The following is a 20945-nucleotide window of genomic DNA, read 5'->3' as shown; positions in this document are numbered from 1 at the left end:
GAGGGAACTGGAAAGAGAAAGACAAAACCAAGGTACCTCTACTGGTCGACTCGGTTCGCAACGGAAGTATGCGGACCTTTAAGCCGAGGTTAGGTAGATGGGTGGAAAGTAGTGAGGAAGGAACTATCAGAGACACGGTACTTGCCAGTAACGTCGGTATGGCAAGAGGGCAAAGTCCCACAAACACCAAACCAGAAAGTCCCGGGTGGCGACACAGCTTCTTTTTTTTTTTTCGCTATTGTTGGTGATAATCCTGGCAAGTCGCCGCCATCATCATCCTAGTCAGTGCTCACCTACTATCGGGCATTCCCCCGGGATGAAGTAGAAGCTGGAGGTATATCTCGTTCCATTTCCCTCTCTGGCTCCCTAGTCTTCTTCTCCCAACAATGAAAGCCCAGTCTACTTTGAGTGTCTTCGCTACATCCCCTCCTCACATTAGTCCCTAGAGGTTGCACAACTACGACCGAATCAAAGATGAGGCAACAGTCATCCCCGCCTGGTGCTGGAAGAGGAGGCCGTCTAAACTCCGACCGCCCAACATCAATCTTCACCTTCTCCGACCCCGTCCGATCAAGGCCACGGCCCGACCCGACCTCTTCCTCCAAAGAGCCACCGCCAAACAATGAAATGCGCACCCTCTTCAACGGGCACATCAAATTGCGCGGTCGAAATGACAATCTGCCTCAGTGATCCACTCTCCCTTTTCCCACTCCTACCCTATTCCCCATCCACATCAACCCAACTGACCCCTTCTGCCGCCTCACAGAAAATGGTGGCCTGCTTCCACCGCCATCCCTCTCCTCGTTGCCACCATCGGTCCGCTCTCCCACGTGTTGTCCATTGCCTCCCTAGTGACCACCTGGAAAGTGACCCTTCCCAACTCCGGCAGTTTACCCGAGGGAAAGGATGACAATGGGATCGGCATCCCGGACCCAAAGTGGGAGATCAACGCCAACATCGTTTCGCTGATATGTGGATTTGCGGGAAATTTCTTCTTGTTGCTGAACTTTACAGGGAGGGTGAGGTACGTGGTTTCTATACCGGCGGCAGTGGGGGCGTGGATGTTTAGTTCGGGTATTGTGAGCTGTCCGTTTCCCTGAGTTGAGGTAGCGAGGTGGCTAACGGAAGCAGTTGGTTGCGATCCTCCTGGCGATGCATATTCATTCGCCGCCGGTTTGGCCCGAGATATACTCCCAGGGGTATTATCATGCCATCTTCTCAGCCTTCTTCTATGCTTTGGGAGCGATGCTTCTAGCCATTAACATACTTGGTTATTTGAGGGGGTATTACCCGCAGCAGTTCGACCTCGACGATGACCAAAGGACACTGATCTTGCAGACCATGCTCTTCTTCGTTTGGTTGGCGGGCGGAGGGGCGGTGTTTGCGTGGTTGGAAGACTGGCCGGATGGCTTTTGTGATGGACTGTATTATTGTGATGTTGTAAGTCATCTGTAACGTTCTTCCCCCATGTACCTCTGTCAGAGGCTGACCATAAAAAGACAATCCTGACCATAGGCTTTGGCGACTTTGCCCCCGCTACGACAGCCGGCAGGGCATTTCTCGTACCTTTCCAGACTCTCGGTCTTCTGTTTCTCGGTCTGGTCATCTCCAGCATCAGCCGATTCGCCGCCAACGTCTCGGCCGACAAGATCATCAAGCGACATCAGGAACACTCGAGACGGTCGACGGTGGGCATGTCAGTGACGAATGAGAAGGAGCTGAGAGAGAAGTTGGGTTTGCCGCCCAAAAGAAAGGTGAGCAACGCAAGGAGGCAAAGTGAAGGGAGGAGGGCGTTCAGTGCGAGGAGGTCATCGTTGGCGCAGTATGGTCGGTTGGTGGTTGCGGGCAGGTTGGTCACTTTTCGGCGGCATTCTCGGGCTGGGGTCGGTGGTGCAAGCGAGGGCCATCTAGTCGAGAGGGCTGCTGACGCAAAAGGGGGAGAGAATGAGAATAGAACCAAAGAGGAGGAGGCAAGGCAAAAGATGCTGAAATTTGACTCTAATAATGATAAGGGGAAGGGGACTGAGGAGATTACGAGAAATGGCAGCGGCGAGAAATTTTCCCCACAGGACAAGAGAAAGGAAAGAAGACAGAAACTATTGCTTTTGAAGGAAGACAGGGATCGGTTCGAAACCATGAGGCAAATCCAAGACGAGACCAAGCGATGGAAGCAGTGAGATGGCCTCTCTCCTGTCACCTCCCATTAATCGTCTTGATCACTAACAGGGCGGCAGGTACTGGGCCCTCGCCATGGCCTTTCTAGCCTTCTCCATTCTTTGGGGGTTCGGTGCCGTCGTCTTCATGCTCACCGAAGCGCGGATATCAAGTCTTTCCTACTTTGACTCGCTGTACTTTTGCTGGGTGTGGCTAGTCACCACTGGGTTGGTTCTTTTTTTGCATCCCCCTAAATGACACCGACTGACCGCTGCGACAGATATGGCGACATTACTCCCAAGTCCAACATCGGCAAGCCGTTTTTTATCGTCTGGTCTCTGATTGCCGTACCAATCGTCACCGTTCTCTTCCAAGAGATGTCGTCCACCGTCGTCAGAGCCGTCAACCGTGGTGCATTCAAGGTAGCTGACTGGACCATCATGCCGACGTCGAAGCGTGGAGTGCTAGACAAGTACATCCAGAAACATCCTTGGCTGCAAAAATTTGTCGGTAAAAGACAGGACGCGGAAGAGCCCTCATGTGACGATGGCGCGGGCACTGAACAGCCAAGAAACCTAGTCGGGCCAGCTGAGGGTGCTGACGAACAGGAAGAGGACCTTCCCTCGCTGCTCTCCCAAACTATCAAGTCGATAGCGCATGACCTCCGCTTCTCCCCTCAAAAGCGGTACTCGTACGAAGAATGGCAGCTCTTTACCCAGCTGATTCAGTTTACCCAGAGAGAAGATGACAGTCGGATGACATGGGACTGGCTGAGTGAAGATTCTCCGCTGCTGGCGGACATCACTGAAGCGGAGTGGGTGTTGGATCGCTTGTGCGAGTCACTTGACAGGTATACCCGCTCCAGTTCCCATCAGTAACCTCAACCGCAACTAGAACATGGCAGAGGTGCGAGGTCATGGATGCAGAACTAGATCCGCTGCGTATTGAGATAGAGCAGGGACCGCTTAATAACAGAAAAGAGGAAAGTGAAAGAGGGAGAAGAAACCGGAACGTCTCACCAAGCTAAAAGGAGGATGTCAAGCCATACATGTTTCAGGCGATGAGTAGATAATGTAAACAAAGAAATTGGTCAGCCATATCATTTCTCCTCTGCATGACCATTCGGAACCCGGGCCCCTGCAGTTTGCAAGTTGGTGGGTGAACTTGTGGAATCCAAAGAGATTGTGTAACAGTGGCCGCAAGATGTCCTTGATAAAAACGGCTGGATGCATCGGGGCTGATTTTATGCTGGCATCGGAGCGGAAGCAGGCGAGACGGGAGGGACTCTATGAGATGTTGAGATAAGCGAAGATTGTGAATCTGGGGATGGTGATGATGTCGTCAAAACATGCCTGTTCGGTCAAGTGGACTGATGGCGCCGGGGTTGCAACGTTGTCCTAAAGTATTAGGCTGTGTGTGATCAGTAGAGTTATGATAAACGCTTATGCCAAAAGTAGGGGTCTCGGCTAGGTACACTATGTACTGTGTACCTGTAGCGAACACTACAGGCAGGGGCGCGGTTACGTACCTGATTAGCTCAGCCAAGCGCGGGTCATGTAAAGTCTTGGCTTCAAGACTTCGTTCTTAGAATTCCAAGCTTCACTTTTTCCTCTTTTTAGTTCAGCGACAGGTGATTCACCACCACCAACAACAACACGCGATAGAAGACGACAAGAGGAAGCCGCTCTTTCGCCGTACACTACAACAAGACTGGCCTTCGATCACAAGAAGATCAGTTGTCTACCACCTTTTGAATGCGGCCTGTGCTGTTTGCCCGTCACAGAGTGCCACCACCACGCCTTCTGCGCATCCCGACTTCACCATCTTTGACGACAACTGCTTCGACAGCACTACCACTACAAACAACACCATCTTCGTCTTCCGCCTTGTCGCGCTTCCACCAATTGCGTCTCCAATCCACGTCTTCCCAACAGCAGCAAACATTCACTTCGCGCCACTCTCTGCCGGTCCTTAGCTGCAGTGTCCACCCACTACTGCCCTTCCACGCCTCGATCACGCGAACGAGAAAAGACACCTCAACGGCCAGCCATATTACCTCTACCGCAACACGCGCCTTTAGTCAGACGACCGGAAAGAGCAACAGCTCCAGCTCCAGCTACGGTGACGCATCTTCCTATTCCGTAAATATGAACGGCACAAGCCCCGTCGCTCGCTCCAAGCGCAAGGAGCCCCCCCAATACTCTTCAGATGGCCGCCTGGCGAAGCACCACCGAACCAACGGCGACATGTCTTCTGCCGATGCAAACACTCCGACCCAAGACTTTGACGGTCACTACGAGGAGGAACCCCGCCACGTCTTGCCTCTCGCCCCCGGCGCCGATACGGCCGAGTGGCAAGCCACCATTGAGAATGTCGTCCGGAACGTTGTCTCAATCCGATTCTGCCAGACCTGCTCCTTCGATACCGACCCGGCCCTTACAAGCGAGGCCACCGGTTTCGTGGTGGATGCCGAGAGGGGGTTAGCTATACATATCCCTTCCTTTGTTGTCTTGCGCTGACCAATTCTTTTCACAAGTTACATCCTGACCAACCGTCACGTCGTTGGCTCCGGCCCCTTCTGGGGATACTGCATCTTCGACAACCACGAAGAGGTCGATGCCTACCCCGTCTACCGCGATCCCGTCCACGACTTCGGCATCCTCAAGTTCGATCCCAAGGCCATCAAGTACATGCCCGTCGCTGCCCTGCCACTGCGACCAGACCTCGCCAGTGTCGGCATAGAAATTCGCGTGGTGGGTAACGATGCCGGAGAAAAGCTTAGTATCTTGTCTGGTGTGATCAGCAGGTTGGATCGTAACGCTCCCGAGTACGGAGACGGTTATAGTGATTTCAACACATGCTACTACCAGGCCAGCGCCGCCGCCAGCGGTGGTTCCTCCGGTTCTCCCGTCGTCAACAAGGACGGTTTTGCCGTGGCCCTGCAGGCTGGTGGCAGAGCCGATGGCGCCTCGACCGACTACTTCCTTCCTCTCGACAGGCCGCTTCGGGCGCTCAAGTGTCTCCAGGAGGGCAAGCCCATCACCCGTGGCGATATCCAGTGTCAGTTTGTGCTGAAGCCCTTTGACGAGTGTCGGAGACTGGGCCTTAGCCCCGAATGGGAGGCTCAGGTCCGCAAGGCTTTCCCCAAGGAGACCAACATGCTGGTCGCCGAGATCATCCTCCCCGAGGGCCCTTCTCACAAGAAGCTTGAGGAGGGTGATGTCTTGATCAAGGTCAATGGCAAGCTCCTTACCCAGTTCATTCCTCTCGAGGAAACCCTCGACTCCAGCGTCGGCCAGACGGTCAAGCTTATGCTTCTCCGTGGCGGCGAGGAGGTCGAGGTGGAGATTGAGGTTGGCGATCTGCACCAGATCACCCCTGATCGCTTCGTGTCTGTGTCTGGCGGTAGCTTCCACAACCTTTCTTATCAGCAGGCCCGCCTTTACGGTGTTGCCTGCAAGGGCGTCTACGTCTGTGAGGCTGGTGGATCTTTCCGGTTCGACAACAACGAGAACGGCTGGATCATCCAATCCATCGATCAGAAGGAGACGCCCGACCTGGATACTTTCATCGAGGTGATGAAGGGCATTCCCGACAAGGCTCGAGTCGTTATCACGTACAAGCACCTCAGGGACATGCACACCCTACACACCACCGTTATCTACGTCGACCGGCACTGGGCCAAGAAGATGAAGCTGGCTGTGAGAAACGACGAGACGGGTCTCTGGGACTTTTCCAACCTCAGTGACGCCCTTCCTGCCGTCGCTCCTGTTCCCAGGAAAGCCTCCTTCATCCAACTGGAAAACACGTCTCATCCGGCCGTCGCCGATCTCGTCAAGAGTTTCGTCCACGTCAGCGTCACCATGCCCGTCAAACTAGACGGTTTCCCCAAGAACAGGAAATGGGGCATGGGGTTGGTGATTGACGCGGACAAGGGCCTGGTGATTATTTCCCGGGCTATTGTTCCCTACGACCTGTGCGACATAACCATCACCATTGCCGACTCCATCGTCGTCGAGGGTAAGGTGGTCTTCCTGCACCCGCTCCAGAACTACGCCGTCATCCAGTACGACCCCAAACTTGTCGACGCCCCCGTTCGTTCCGCCAAGCTGTCCAGCGAGATGATCAGCCAGGGCGCGTCCACCTACTTTATTGGATACAACCGCATTGGCCGCATTGTCCATACTGCCACCACTGTCACGGAGATGTTTGCCGTCACCATTCCCGCTAACTCCGGAGCGCCTCGATACCGCGCTGTCAATGTTGACGCCATCACTGTCGACACCAACCTCTCGGGCCAGTGCGGCAGCGGCGTGCTTGTCGCCCAAGACGGCACCGTCCAGGCCCTCTGGCTCACCTACCTTGGCGAGCGCAATCCCAGCAGCCACCGCGACGAGGAATACCACCTCGGCCTGGCCACGCCCACCCTCCTGCCCGTCATCTCGCAACTCCAGCAGGGAATCACCCCCAAGCTGCGCCTGTTGAGCTGCGAGTTCCGCGCCATCCAAATGTCCCAGGCCCGTATCATGGGTGTGTCCGAAGAGTGGATCCAGAAGGTCTCCCTCGTCAACACGGCCCACCACCAGCTCTTCCTGGTAACCAAGCGCACCTACGAGCGCAACGAGCCCGCAGGCGACCACCTCAAGGAAGGCGACATCCTCCTCACCCTCAACAACCAGCTCATCACCAAGATCTCGGAGCTCGACGTCATGTACTCGCACGACTACCTCGACGCCGTCATCGTCCGCAACACCAAGGAGCTGCACATCAAGCTGCCCACCGTTGCCGCCGACGACGCCGAGACCGACCACGCCATCTCCTTCTGCGGCGCCATCTTGCACAGGCCGCATCTCGCTGTCAGGCAACAGATCAGCAAGCTGTTTAGCGAGGTTTATGTGAGCGCCCGGACTCGTGGAAGCCCGGCGTATCAGTATGGACTTGCGCCGACGAATTTCGTTACGCATGTTAATGGCAAGCGCACGCCTGATCTTAAGAGCTTCTTGGACGCGGTGGTGGGGATCCCTGACAATACTTGTAAGTTTTTTCTCTTGTTTTATTTCCACCGTTTTTGTCTTGTTTTGGGGGAGACCCCCAACCCCCCCCCCCCCTTTTTTGTCGCTCGCTTCGCTCGATTAACCCCAACCCCAACCTTGCTTTTCACTGCAACTTCTGACTAACCACCGAAAATGATGGATAGACTTCCGCCTCAAATGCATGACCTTCGACTCGGTCCCCTGGGTTGTCACCATGAAGAAGAACGAGCACTACTTCCCCACCACGGAGCTGATCAAGGACCCTTCGGAGCCGCTGACGGGATGGAGGAGAATCACGTACGAAGGAGGCAAGAAGATTGAGGGTGAAGGACACGAGGGTGTTGGTGTTGCGGTGCTAGGGGAGGATCAAGGCGAAGCAGGGGAGGGGGATGTTGATGGGTGCTGTTAGGTGTGATGACTAGTGAGTGAGTGGAGTTTTGGATGGGGTTTTTGAACGGGAGGGGGAAGACTTGGAAGAAGAAGGAAAGACAGGGGATATCTGGAGAATAAGAAGGGAATTAAATGTATACCAAGGGAATAATAGGCAGGCAATGAAGAAGAAAATGGGATGTTAGGGGGAATAAGATAAGGCGGTGGAATTGTATGGATGCATGGATTGGTGAGCTGTCTACACAGTCCAATACTGATTTATGTTTTAGCGCTAGACCTTGCGTCAACTTCCCTAGGTGGTTCCATGCTTGTGGACATCCCAGATAATCACCTACTCAATGGAGGTAGCCCCGAGGGTGGAATGTGTGATTGATTCCATGGGTTGTTGTTTTGATTTGCTTGTTACCAACGACGGACCATCACCTCTTATCAATTCCATCTAGCTCTCTTCATATTGGTCAAGGCACTTGGGCTCATCTGTATAGGTACACAAGCGTAGAGGATCAATTCACGTCTTATTCATAATCTCGTCTCATGTCGTCTATAGTCATCATATTTTGTCCATTCATCCATTCATCCATTACCGATAACACACACAGAGAGACAGAGAGAGAGAATGAAAGTAATGTGATAAGTAGAGTTGTACAAAACCCCCTCCCAACTAGCTACCTACTGTAGTGCATACCTACACTACAGGTACTTAGCTATTCATAACGTGACGTAATGTAACGTAACCTCCAATCCGGGTATCAAGAAACAAAATACACAAATGCTTTCTTCTTTTGATGCCTGTCTCCCAGGTCCAACCAGTCCAGGCTCTCCCTTCTCCCTTCTCCCTTCTTTTACTTCTCCACCCTTATTTTTGAGATGATACCAGCAACAGCCGGAAACAGAAGCCGAACATCTAATCCGACTCTCCTCTCTCCGACCAACTCGAAATATACCCCTCGCCTCCTTCCTGTCCGTATCTCGGTCCACCAGGACCACCATCTTCACCACCTCCGTACGAATATCCTTCGGCTTCGTCGAGTGAGAAGCTGGATAGGTATTCCACTTCAATATCCACTTCCTGATGGCTTCGGCTACGCGATCGTTGTCGACGGGGTTGATAGTCGGAATAATCGGATTCGTATTCGAAAACGTAGTCGGAGCCTTCGTAGTCTTCTTCGATTGATGATGATGACTCGGATAAAGCTGACGAAGATGGCGGTTCGGGCTCGGTTTGGTCTTCGTCGTCGGCATCTTCTTCTTCTTCTTCGATATCACTCATCCCTTGACGTGATTCATCATTTTGGTATTCGTACTGCCGTTGTTGTCCATGGTTATGGTCGTGCTCACCCAAGAGTTCGGTTCCGTTTTCGTCTTCGTCGTCCACAGCAAACTTGGACAAAAACCACGCCGCAGACCCCGAAATCAACACAACGACCGCTCCCATAATCAGATTCAAGACCGTCTCGCCAATCTGACTGAACAATCCAAGTCTGAGAAGAGCCTCGTAAACCATCGCGGTCATGATGGTCTGGCTTGTGACTTTCTTAATCACCTCCCCATGCCGCACCCAAAATATCTCGCCCTCATTCTCGAATCGCATCTTCCACTCCCTCCAACTCCCTTTTTTCACCCCTTGACTCCAAAAATCCTTTGCCCACTCCTCACTCGTCATTCGGCCACTCGTACCCAAACCAGTTTTCGTCTTGAAGCGGTTGTATCGGGCACCGCCATACAGTCACGTCCCACCTCCGGTTCCATCTCCCGCCGCCACAGAAGCAGCAGCCCCACCGCCGCTCCTGACCCTCTCCTTCCACCTTGCAAATTCCATCACATTGAGCTCGTGCGCCTCCCTAGCTTGGGCCCACTTCTGCATCACCGTCTTATCCTCCTCCATCCACGCCAAATACTCCAACATTTCCTTGTCGCCCAGCTGCGTGACCCACGCGGGGCCCTTTTGCTCGTTCTTGATCTTGCGGGCGGCAAAGTGGTCGACAACGCGCCCGTTGAAGGTGTTGAACTGGTGAATGTACAACTTGAACTGTTCGGCGTACAGCGCCCACTGCGAGGGCGTCACCTGACTAGGGGTTGCCAGAGCAGCTGGTGGGCTGGGCGCCTTGGGTGGCGTGGGGAAGTTGATGTTCTTGGGCTTGATCTTTTCGCGCTCAAACGGCGGGAGTGTAGTTGACGCCCTTGATTCAAAAGGGAGGTTGGTTTTGAGGTCCGCCGAGAACGAACTTAGGCCTGTGCCGCTGGGGCTAACCAGTTTGTCGACGTCAAAGTTGCCAAAGATGGGGCGAAGGTCACTGTCCTCTGAGCCGGCGTTGGGAACTGGGATTGGTCGGTGAGTAGCATTGGCAGCGCTGCTGCTACGGCGAGAGCTAGTACCGCCATTGGAAGTCTTGACGCCGTTGTTGTTGTTGTTGAGGTTACCGGCGCGCCATTCTGGCTTGGACGGCTCCAAGTTGACATTGCGCGCGCTACCCCCGTTTAGGTTGATAATGGTGGGAATGCCATGAGCGGGAGTCGGAGGCGGCGCGGCGGGAGGAACAGCGTGTGCCGGCGTAGGTGGCGGGGGAGGCTCATCGATATCCATAGCCATAGGGCTAGGCGCTCCGCCATTGATGCCACTTTCATCGACACCAGCTGCCGAGTTCGACCTGCTCTTTCCCTCGCTGCTGCTTGTCTCCTCTTCATCCACCAAGCCAGCAGTGCCCGCAGTCATCTTGACCGGCCTCGGCTTACGGATGGGTCGCACATTTCGTGTAGGCGAAGTCGACGATTTCTTGGCTGGCGGGGGCGGAACAAAGGTATGCGGACCGAATTCCGCTTGCCATTGACCGGCGTCAAAGGCACTGGCTTTCTTACCTGCATCGTTTGTCTCGCTCGGCGGACGAGTTGCGCCGCTAACCGACTCGTTGGAAGAGGTATACGTCTTTTTGAGGGGCGATTGGCGGCCGCGGGGGACCGAGCGTGCTCGCTGCTTTGCGCGCAAAAAGGCGTCAGCTCCGGGAATGGTGGTCGGTCCACCGGCGTTGAATTGAAATCCTGCACCAACCTTTTCCTGGTCCACAAAGCTGGCGTTGATATTATGAACGCCACTGCGGGTAAAATCGGCCGACGCCTGCGGCTTCGGGGTATATCCATCGTCGTCGGGGACGGCGAAACTATGGGGGTATACGCTGTTAGTCGCTCGCTGCTTCTGGACCCTGTTGTGTGCGTTCGTCTTTCTGGGCGAGAGGGGGTCGTCGATCGGCTTGATATGCTGTCTCCGTGAATGCATCTTACGCCTTCCCAGGAGAAGCTGCAGCTGGTCATGCATGTCCTTTTCAAACAAAGACTTGTCCCCGGAGGTCGACTGATCTCCACTCGGAGTGTTCCTGCCATGAGACGCCCGGTTATTTGCCGTCTCTTCATGAGCTCTTCCGCGGTAACTTCCCGCGCCGGCACGACTGAACACATGCGGCGGTCGAATCTTGCTGGGTTGACCGAAAGAGGAGGTTTGTTGGAAGTATTCATCGGGTTTAAAGAAAGGAGATGGGGCGTACACTTTGGGGCCATCCTGCTGCGCCGATTCCGAGGTTGGGGCTTGAGCTGTGTAAGACCGTTAGCCACTACTGGTTCTCGAGGTCCAGATCTGGCTGACATACCGTTCGAGTTGCTCCTCATAGATGAGGTGGACGCACGTGGCGTAGGGTTGGCTTCTGTATTGGGCGCTGACCTGGGTTCAGCTTCCTGGGCATAATAACGCGCGCTGGCTCGCGGCTCAGCTTTCGAGGTTCCAGAGCATGTGGTTCCGCCGTTGGCCGCCTTCCCGAAGCTGTTGGACTCACCGACACTAGCGCTGCGTTGTCGCGACGAGCGCGGAGGGGGCGCCTCTTCCTCGGATTCCTGGGTGGGCCGGGATGGGTCTTTCATGGACTTTGCGCGGTTGACGTTGGCACCTTCAAACGGGTTGAACTTTTCGCCGATATGCGAGGCATAGGGGGTCCGTTGCCTGCTGTCCAAGTAGGTTTCGCTGAACTTTTCGCTCAAGGGGTCCACGGGGGTGGGACTCGATTGCGGCCGTGATTTCCTGATGTTAGCGGCGGTATCCTCAAACATGTTGGTGGTGGCCGTGTAGTGGGCGCTGGAAGTGTAGTTGTGCCTCGACACGGGTGGCTCGTCGCCGACTGGGGAATCCGGTGAATAGCCAGCCCGTCTGGTGGTACCAAAGGCAGCATCGGCACGACGTGCCTGCCCCGCGGTCCGTGGTGGTACGGGAGGCGGCTCCCTCCTGGCGCTTTCGGTCCGTTCGGTCCGTTCCGTTCGTGCTGACGCATAACCCGACGACTTGGGGGTTGACGAAGATGTCTGGCCTGTCTTGGCGCTTGAGCGCATGGCATCCCAAGCGCGCAGATTGTCGGCAGCAGAGGCCGTTTTGGGGGGAACCGGTCTGGAGGATGAGGAGGACGAGGGTGTCGCCCAAGACGAATAGCGTGCGTGTGCCGACGGACCGGGGTCGGGACGAGACGGCATATGAGGGGTTCGTCGGGTGGGAGGGGCGCCATATCGGTCTGCCATTTCGGCCGAGACGTTGGAGTAGGGGTTTCCGCGGTGGCCAGAGGCAGTCGCGTACCTGCTGACAGAAGCTGATGCTCGTTTCCGGTAGGCATCGTACTTGGCCTTCATGGACACGTCGGTGAGGACCTCATGTGCGGCTTGGATGTGGATGAAGCGATCCTTGGCCTCGTCCTCTTTTCCTGGGTTGCGATCGGGGTGGTATTTGAGGGCCAGCTTCTTGAACTGCTTCTTCACCTCGACGACATCGGCCGTGGAGGACAGTTCGAGGTCCGCATAGTAGTCGCGGTCGTAGTCCAGCTTTACTACCATGTTGACGGCGTTGTGATGTTGGGTAAACAAAAAGCTTGCATGCCCCCTCGGTAGTGTATATCGATGGTACCGTATATGTCGCTGTTCAGAGCGATGTAACGAGGAGAGATGATGGCAGTAGGTTGCGAGGGTGGTTACTATCGTTGGAATGTTTTGTTTGCTAGCGAGAGGCAATGAATGTCTGGGTGTTGGACAGACAGCACGGCAGGGAGAGAGAAGGTGGTGAATGGGTACAGTAGGCAGGTCGCGTGAAGTGGTGTTGTCGGTTCAGTTGTCGGGCACGAATGACAACAGTCGGGTGAGTGGGTGGGTGAAATCTCGAGCGAATGTGCGGTCGAGCTGTTTGGTTCGTTGTCTGTGTGAAGATGATTGTTAGGCTGACTGACTGGTTTGAAGATCAGGGCGGGCTGCGTCACTGGCCAGGGCTTCCATGGATTGCTTGGATTGGCAGGATGCGGGGCAGGCAGGGCAGGGCATTAATATTTACATGGCAGGGCAGTGAAGCAGGCAGGTTCCCCTGTCTTTTTCCCGTCTGTTGAAGCGTGACGAATGCAGCTGTAGCGTAGTGGAAGGATTCCCTTGTTGACAGGACAAGACGCGGCTGTTACTGTTGACCCGTATGGTGGTGACAGCCGAGTTGATGTTGTTGGAAGACGGCTTCCAGCTTGGTTGCGATAAACATGTTCCTGTCACAAACCTCCAGCTGGCGGTGGGAGCCAAGATAACCCACACTTGGGCCACTGTAGTCGGCATCTTCATCCCACGTCGGGTATTTCCCCAACCTTTCCAGGCTGACTCTAGAATCAGACCGAGACAGCAACCTCGGATGTCTACACGGACATGGCTTCCGATATTGACCGACCAACCTCTGCCTCTCTGTCCAAAGACAGTCCGGTCATGCCCCGGCCCGGCGGATGGCTCCATGATGCCGTATAGCCCGCATGGCCAAGGACACAAGGACGCAAAGCACGCCGAGACAGTGTTTTTTTTTTCCACATGTAAGCTGTCTGGTGGGTTACCCGCTAACAAAAAGTGCCTACTGCTGAAGTTACAGACAAGAGCAGATACTGTTTTCTTTGTCAGTCGAAGCCTTCAAGTTCTCAGAATGCTATGAACAAACACTGTGAGTTACACACTACACGCCTCTCATTGCCGTTAGTGACTGGATGAGATACGGACTGTGGCTCTGAATGTAGCCTGCTGCATGACTTGGCTGAACCCTTGCTAAGGAAGCACATGGCTACACAGTACCAACAATACGGACGCAACCATCACCTGCCACCAACCTCATTCTTACAACACCATTTTTATACTTTCCCTATCTCTCCTCCCGGAACATCTGTAGCGTCAAGTCCTTCACTTGTAGACAACCCTCTGAATAAGAACTGCCAGGGCAGGCAAAAACACTGGCCCATCCTTCTGTCAATCCAGCTTCGACTCTCACGAATCTTATCCCAATGATCTTCGTCGTCGAGTTCTTCTCTCTACTTCTCAAGCAAATCTTTCCATCTACCAGACAAATTGACTGAGAGACCCCCCATCTCTCGGCATGTTGTCAACCGGAGTGGACATCGAGGGACGGCCCCCAACCCTCGTCAAGACGGCAGCGGCCGCCGAAAAGGTCGCTGGCTCTAGAACCGATATCGCTCATGATGAGGTCGCTTCCTTGTCCAGTGGCACCCTCGGCGACAATACCCATCGGAAGCTCAAGTCGCGCCATATCCAGCTGATCGGTGCGGTATATCCTGTTCCTCCTGTCCTATCCACTGACTAACTGACACGAAAAACAGGCATTGGAGGCACCATCGGTACGGCCTTTTACGTCCAGATCGGCAAAGGTCTCCTCAACGGAGGGCCTGCCAGCTTGTTTCTGGCCTTCACCATCTGGTGTACCTTTATCCTGGCCATCACCATGTGCATGGCCGAAATGGTCACCTATCTGCCCATCTCTTCGCCCTTCATCCGCTTTGCGGGCCGCTACGTGGACGAGGCCTTTGGATTCGCTGCGGGCTGGAACTTTTTCATCTTCGAAGCGGCCATGGTGCCCTTTGAGCTCACTGCTTGTAACCTGATCATTCACTACTGGAGCGACGCCGTACCTGTCGGCGGCATCATTGCCATCACGCTGGTCATCTACGGCTTGGTCAACCTGCTGGCTGTGGAGTGCTATGGCGAAACCGAGTTCTGGGCTGCGCTGGGCAAGTTTCTGCTCATTGTGGGATTGCTCATTTTCACCTTTATCGTCATGGTGGGCGGTAATCCACTGGGAGATCGATTTGGGTTCAGATACTGGAAGGACCCCGGCGCTTTCACCGACTTGTATTACACTGGCTCGCTTGGTCGCTGGCTGGGCTTCCTTCAGTGCTTGATTCAGGCAAGCTTTACCATTGCCGGACCGGATTACGTTGCCATGGTGTGTATCCCTTTATCCACATAATCAACCCAAACTGACACCCGCAGGCCGCCGGCGAAGCAGAAAACCCCCGCGTCGTCATGCCCCGCGCCTTCAACGCCGTCTTCTACCGTCTCACAGCCTTCTTCGTCCTCGGCTCTCTCGCCGTCGGTATTCTCGTCCCTTACAACGACGCCGAGATGGCCCTCGCCTTTTCCTCCGGTGCTCCCGGCGCCGCCGCCTCTCCCTACGTTGTCGCCATGAACCGGCTCCGCATCCGCGTCCTCCCCGACATTGTCAACGCCATGGTCCTCACCGCCGCCTTCTCCGCTGGCAACAGCTACGTTTACTGCGCCTCGCGCTCCCTCTATGGTCTGGCGCTCGAGGGTAAAGCCCCCAAGGCGCTGCTCAAGTGCACCCGATCCGGAGTGCCCATTTACTGTGTCATGATCGTGCTGTGCTTTGGCTTGTTGGCTTTTCTGCAGGTCAGCAACAGCGCGGCCGTGGTCCTTTCGTGGTTCATCAGCTTGATGACGGCCAGCCAGCTGATCAACTATAGCGTCACTTGCACTTCGTATTTGAGATGGTACGCGGCGCTCAAGGCGCAGGGGGTCAGTAGGGACAAGTTGCCGTACAAGGGGCTTTTCCAGCCCTATGCGGGGTGGTATGGGCTGTGCGGGTGCTTTGTCATGACGTTTGTGGGAGGGTATACCGTGTTTTTGCCGGGGCAGTGGAGCCTTCCTACGTTTTTCTTCTCGTGAGTTTGTTCCACCTTGCTTTTGGTAGGTGATATCGCTGACAGTCTCAGGTACACCATGATTGGGGTTTGTCCTGTGCTCTTTGTGGTGTGGAAGATTGTGAAGAAGACGAAATTCCACAAGGCCGACGAGATTGACTTGCACAAGAATCTGGACGAAGTGGAGGAGTATCAGGCAAATTATGTGCCAACCCCGTCTAGGTGAGTCAAACCCGAAGCTTACTAGAACTCCAAGACTGACGTTTTGATAGGAATCGGTTCGAATGGGTTTTGGACTGGCTGTTTGGTTAGTAAATACCAGGAGGCAGCTATCAGGTTCTTAAGTTGCCTCTTCCTCTCAGAAAAGCTGAATTGCATTTTGCACAGGGCGCCTCGAGTCCGCATCTGTCCCATGGTGACTTGTTTGCTACTCCGTGGCTTCCCGAAAAGAATAAATAAGGGATTGTAGGGAACGGCAAGACCATGCGCACAGTGGGAGAAGAGGATTGTTTGGTTACTAAGATCAGGTAGATATCATCTCTGCGAGTACGACCGAGGAAGCGCGTCCCAAGTGTGTGGAAGGAAACTTGAACGTGATCAAATCTACCACCCCCATTCTCCTTACATTCCAAGCAGAACCTCATTCAGCAGTTGGTGTCTCCTAACTCCTCGGGCTTCCCTGACATTTCCGCTGGCCTGCAGTTTGTACAGACAAAACCGGCTGAACTACACTGCATGCAGCTTTCATGGCACATGCAGAACAAGAAACAATATAAATATCAGAGACGGGCCGCTTCCCCTCTGCCACACCCATCAACCCTTTCTTCGCACAAGATTATCGAGCATCCAAACGCGAGAGCTTCCTTGACGAGTTTCGTCTTCACTGGATCTAGCAACCTTTACACATTCACCCATCCAAAGTAACCGAGCGGCATTTCCCCCCGTCCTCAGAGAAACCAATCGCTGCCAAAAAAAAAAAAAAAAAAAACCTGACGGATAGTCTGCCATTCTCTCTTCACTACAGATACCCAGCAAACAACGCGGTCCAACCACTCCGGTACCTCTAGCTTATGAGCTTTGTCCCGCCCGACCGTCTCGCTTCGTTCCTTTGGATATTTCCTTCGGACAACTCTACCACTCGCGTCAGACAGATCTCCAGGTAATCACCGATACCACGGACGCCGAACGCCCGACGCAGCTATGAACAACTCCGACACTTCTCCAGGGGCATCCACCCCACACACCTCTCCAAATTCCACTATAGCCATCCCTACAGGCTCCTCTTCCTCCTCAAAGACAAACACAATCAGCAGAGGTCCCAACAACCGTCGACATACACAACAAGACAGTAGTACAAGTCCCTACGACTCCGACATGGACCTTGCTGTCCACGGCCTACACATAGTCGACTCGTCCCATCTCCATCCCGGGTACAAGCCAAGACAAAGGAACGCTGCCCCCCACTACTTCCATCACGGATCAGCAGATAAGATGTCGTCGTCGTCGTCGTCGTCAACAACAACAACACCATCCCCACCACGATCTCAATATCGACCTGCTCTCTCTTCGATGAACAATTCGTCACATTCAAATTCTTCCTCCCCCTCTGAGAAAGTCCCCAGGAAATGGGGGCTTAGGTCCTATCCGAGCTTGAAGCAACGGGTACGTGAGGAACGGGAGAAACGGGATGTAAAGGAGGGAAGGATGGAAAATGCTCGGCTTCAAATTGGGAGAGGGCACAACGATGAAGATGGAGATGTTGAGATGGTGGACATGGATGTATCGTCGGGTAGTGGGAGTCATAACTGGAAGGCTGCACGTGAATTTGAAATGGGGTATGATGGGGATACCGAGATGGGGGATGTACCGCCGCCGCTGTCACCGCCGCCGTCGTCGTCGTCATCGCATGAGGTAAAGGGGGCAAGTTGTTCTGGAAGTAATGGAAGTAAGGGTGGTGGTTTTCATGGGAGGAGGAAGGGGAGTGAAATGCCGGTGAAGTACGTGCAGACAGAGGGGGGGAATACAGACAAGAGTACTAACTCTACAGGTAGTAAGAAGAGGGCGAGATGCGGTGATCAAGTGGATGAAGAAGAGGAAAAGGTAGAACATAAGCGGATGAGGAGCTCGTGTGAGTCTCGTCAGTGACGGGGGAGATGAGTTGCTTGGTTAAGGCATGGGCAGATAGCTGGATATAGGTACTGTGGCTGAGAAAAGAGGTTGTGAGGTCCAACGAGCGAATAGCATATCGAATGAGAGGAGATTTACACATCACCCCTGGTTTGATTGTTAGCTTGGTACTGGTAACCCCCATAGAAAAGGACGTGGTGCGAGAACCACGCTAACAGTTAAACCAGGGTTGATGTATACCACGAACAAGTATGGTTGATTGGGAGGTGACTGATGAGAACAGTACGACAAATCAGGCAGTGAACCAAGTGAATGAAAACCTGACTGCTTGTTCCTTCTATATAACAATCTTGGGGACAGATTCCGTAGGTAGGTAGGTAGGTATACAAGAAATGAACCCAAATGGTTCTCGGTATCTAGAGTGTAGTTTGTATAATGTACATTGCCATTTGCATCTCGTTTGGGTAAAACTTACAACAACACTGCCCTGTCCGTCTTGGATCTTGGTAGTGTACCGTGACAGTTCTCTCCCCGTCGTCATGATTTATGCCGCCACCGCCGCCGCCGCCGCCGCCCTCCCAAAACAGAGGCCGCCCAAATCCTTTTGAGGTAAACCGATCGATGTGTCGGAGATGTGTCTAGACGTCTAGACGTCTGATTATTGTGCGAGCCCGACCGCTGATAGGTGATTACCCCTGCAGTCCGTTCTCCTCCACCCACCAACGCCGAAACAGGATGATGTTCGGAGCGAAAGGCTGCTTTATTCCTTCTTGGTATCGTCCTTCTTTTCGCCATCCTCCTTCTTGGCCTCTTCCGATCCATCCTTTTGCTGATGAGCAGGGTTGGTCAAGTTATGCCACAGCGATTTGAGGAAACCTTCATTCTTGTGGTCCTCGGCAGTTTTATCGGTAGAAGAAGAAGAAGAGGTCCCAGATCTGTTAGACGTGCGTCGAAAAGTTAGCTGGCCATTACCATTGCCAAACGAACCGCAAGACTTTCTTATCCAAGAATAATTGTAATCCAAAGGGGGCCGGGGTGTCTCACGTCGACGACGTCCTGTGAATGTCCATAACGCGCTTGGCCGTCTTGTCGCCCATCTCGTCCGCTAGCATCTCGATGATTGTGCGCTGGTTGGGGCTCAGATACTTGGGCATGTTGACGCGGAACTCGACCCGCAGATCGCCCTTGGCTCCGCGACGGCCCTTGAGCTTGGGCATGCCCTTGCCCGCCATGGTCATCTTGTCGCCCGTGTTGGTGCCAGTGGCGACACGGACCTTGGCGTCGCCCTCGAGCGTGGGGATGGTGACTTCGCCGCCGAGGATGGCTGTGGTGAGCGGTATCGTTGCCGTGTAGAGGATGTCGGAGCCGTGACGCTGGAACTTGGGGTCGGGCGCAACCCGGACGTGGACATACAGGTCGCCCTGGGTGCCTTGGGCGTTGGGGTTCGACTGTCTGCCTAATGGGGGCGCGTCGCCCTCGCCGCTGATGCGTAGCTTCATGCCGTCCTCGATACCGCCGGGGATATCCACCACCAAGGTCTTGCGCTCCCTCACCACACCGTCGCCCGAGCAGGTCGAGCACTCGGAACCCTTGGGCGTCACCGTGCCGCTGCCGTTGCAGGCGTTGCAGACGGTGCCCATCTGGAAACCGCCCATGACCGTGACGACCTTTTGACCGGAACCGCCGCACGACTTGCACGTGGACCTTTGAGTGCCCTTCTTCAAACCGCTACCGCTACATGTGCCGCACTGCTTCAGAGGCAGGATCGTAATCGTCTTTTTGGTTCCCTTGGCCGCCTCCATGAACGACACCTGCACCTGCACCTCGATATCGTCACCCTCGAAAATCTCGGGCTGGAACGGACCCCGACCGCCGCCGCCGCCAAAGGGACCACGGCCGCCGCCGGTAAATGCTGAGAAGAGATCATCGAGGTTGATGTTTGCGCCGAATCCACCGCGTCCGCCGAAGCCGCCAAAGGGGTGCCCGCCGCCAAACGGTTCACCACCAGGGCCAGGGTGGCCGCCTGCTTCAAAGCCAGCAGCGCCGAACTGGTCGAACTGCTTCCTCTTCTCGGGATCGGATAGGATTTCGTAGGCGGACTGGATCTCGGCGAACTTGTCCTTGGCGTTGGGGTCCTTGTTCGTATCGGGGTGGTACTTCTTGGCCAGGCCGTAGTAGGCCTTTTTGATATCGGATTGGGAGGCGCTCCGGTCAACACCCAGTACGCCGTAGGGGTCGCGAGGTGTAGCAAGCAGGTGGTTGGTGGTGTGGAAGGTCTAGTGATTAAGCAGGAGCTGGTCAGCATGGGGGAGACAAACTGAACACAGACGTCATCAGGACCTACCCTTGGCTTCGAGACAGGCCTTGTGGGAGAAGTGGTGGGTGTGGTTGAGCGGCTTGTGCGAGGCCTAGCAACTACAGTAAAGCCAGCAGCAGAAGCCTTTCTTCCGGCACAGGCTCTAAACCTCTGACGACGACATATTTGCGCGGGAGAGAAGTGGCGAGCCGGGAGGGCTGCCTTGGGAAGAACGGACGAGTTCATCTTGATCTAGAGGTAGCTATGGATAGGTAGAGAGGGTTCGGGTTTCGTCGGTAGATGGTGCGGGCCAGTGAGTAGCCAACAGGTTATTTACCGCGACATTAAACAAAGGAGTGTACAGAACAACAAGCTCGAGCGGTAGGTATGGCGGAGGAAAGCCTGAACCGAACACCCGTGTGTGTGTGTTTGGATGGAGAGAATAAAGTGAGGGTCAAGGAAGTTACGAAAGAAGGTCGGATCGTGACCAGGAAGCCATGCAGTCAACTTTTTGGCGGCCGGCCGATTCGCCGAATCACAGCCGCCATTGGGCTGTTGGTGCTCGGTCTTGGCATTCAGAGCACTGGAGCTGCTGAAAGGAAGTGGAGAATCCGGGAACCTCGCTGGTCTTCAAAGTGTCTAGAAATCACCACCGCCTTCTTTCTGCCCCACCACACCCATTCCCGTCGTCACTGGCCGATGGTGGTTGGGGTTCACCACTATAATCAGTTCCTATATAATTCCCCATTGTATGAAACTTTCCAATTACCTACCAGCATGAGTCCATTGCGCGGAGTCGAAGAAGAGAAAAAAAAAAAAAAAAAAAAGGAAAAATCCGAGGATGCCCGAATAGCTCCAATGCAGTCGGGGTCCCCAGGTCTGAGGCGCAGATCAACACCTGCAAGGCGGGGTCCTCTGGTGTATAACTGATAAGATAAGGAAAGCCCACTGTAACTC

General features: G+C 54.4%; 6 protein-coding genes across 6 annotated transcripts; 4 read left to right on the top strand and 2 right to left on the bottom strand.

Annotated features, from left to right (window-relative positions):
* Positions 1-474: 474 nt before the first annotated feature.
* Positions 475-3181, top strand: B0T23DRAFT_407879 (uncharacterized protein; the record flags this gene model as incomplete). Its single annotated transcript, XM_062839237.1, has 5 exons — positions 475-686; positions 767-1024; positions 1553-2173; positions 2435-3028; positions 3061-3181. The coding sequence occupies 5 exons, from the start codon at positions 475-477 to the stop codon at positions 3179-3181; spliced, it is 1806 nt and encodes a 601-aa protein (XP_062688550.1).
* A 1120-nt stretch (positions 3182-4301) lies between these two features.
* Positions 4302-7596, top strand: B0T23DRAFT_325594 (trypsin-like cysteine/serine peptidase domain-containing protein; the record flags this gene model as incomplete). The annotated part of the gene is made up of 3 exons (XM_062835520.1): positions 4302-4633; positions 4691-7188; positions 7352-7596. The coding sequence occupies 3 exons, from the start codon at positions 4302-4304 to the stop codon at positions 7594-7596; spliced, it is 3075 nt and encodes a 1024-aa protein (XP_062688549.1).
* An 885-nt stretch (positions 7597-8481) lies between these two features.
* On the bottom strand, positions 8482-12437 carry B0T23DRAFT_407877 (uncharacterized protein; the record flags this gene model as incomplete). The annotated part of the gene is made up of 3 exons (XM_062839236.1): positions 8482-9270; positions 9370-11159; positions 11216-12437. The coding sequence occupies 3 exons, from the start codon at positions 12435-12437 to the stop codon at positions 8482-8484; spliced, it is 3801 nt and encodes a 1266-aa protein (XP_062688548.1).
* Positions 12438-13770: 1333 nt separating this feature from the next.
* B0T23DRAFT_238477 (putative carnitine transport protein) lies at positions 13771-16179 on the top strand. Its single transcript, XM_062834000.1, has 5 exons — positions 13771-14170; positions 14228-14850; positions 14898-15586; positions 15638-15787; positions 15838-16179. Exons 1-5 carry the CDS (start codon positions 13987-13989, stop codon positions 15875-15877), a joined length of 1686 nt encoding a protein of 561 aa, XP_062688547.1. The 5' UTR covers positions 13771-13986; the 3' UTR covers positions 15878-16179.
* A 354-nt stretch (positions 16180-16533) lies between these two features.
* On the top strand, positions 16534-17945 carry B0T23DRAFT_388839 (uncharacterized protein). Its single transcript, XM_062837777.1, has one exon. The coding sequence runs from the start codon at positions 16766-16768 to the stop codon at positions 17708-17710; it is 945 nt and encodes a 314-aa protein (XP_062688546.1). The 5' UTR covers positions 16534-16765; the 3' UTR covers positions 17711-17945.
* A 787-nt stretch (positions 17946-18732) lies between these two features.
* Positions 18733-20234, bottom strand: B0T23DRAFT_407874 (uncharacterized protein; the record flags this gene model as incomplete). Its single annotated transcript, XM_062839235.1, has 2 exons — positions 18733-19968; positions 20037-20234. The coding sequence occupies 2 exons, from the start codon at positions 20232-20234 to the stop codon at positions 18733-18735; spliced, it is 1434 nt and encodes a 477-aa protein (XP_062688545.1).
* Between the last annotated feature and the right edge of the window lie 711 nt (positions 20235-20945).

Source organism: Neurospora hispaniola (genome assembly GCF_033458365.1).
Source record: "Neurospora hispaniola strain FGSC 10403 chromosome Unknown B0T23scaffold_9, whole genome shotgun sequence".
Taxonomy (NCBI): Eukaryota; Fungi; Ascomycota; class Sordariomycetes; order Sordariales; family Sordariaceae; genus Neurospora; species Neurospora hispaniola.
This window is presented reverse-complemented; position numbering and strand designations above follow the sequence as displayed.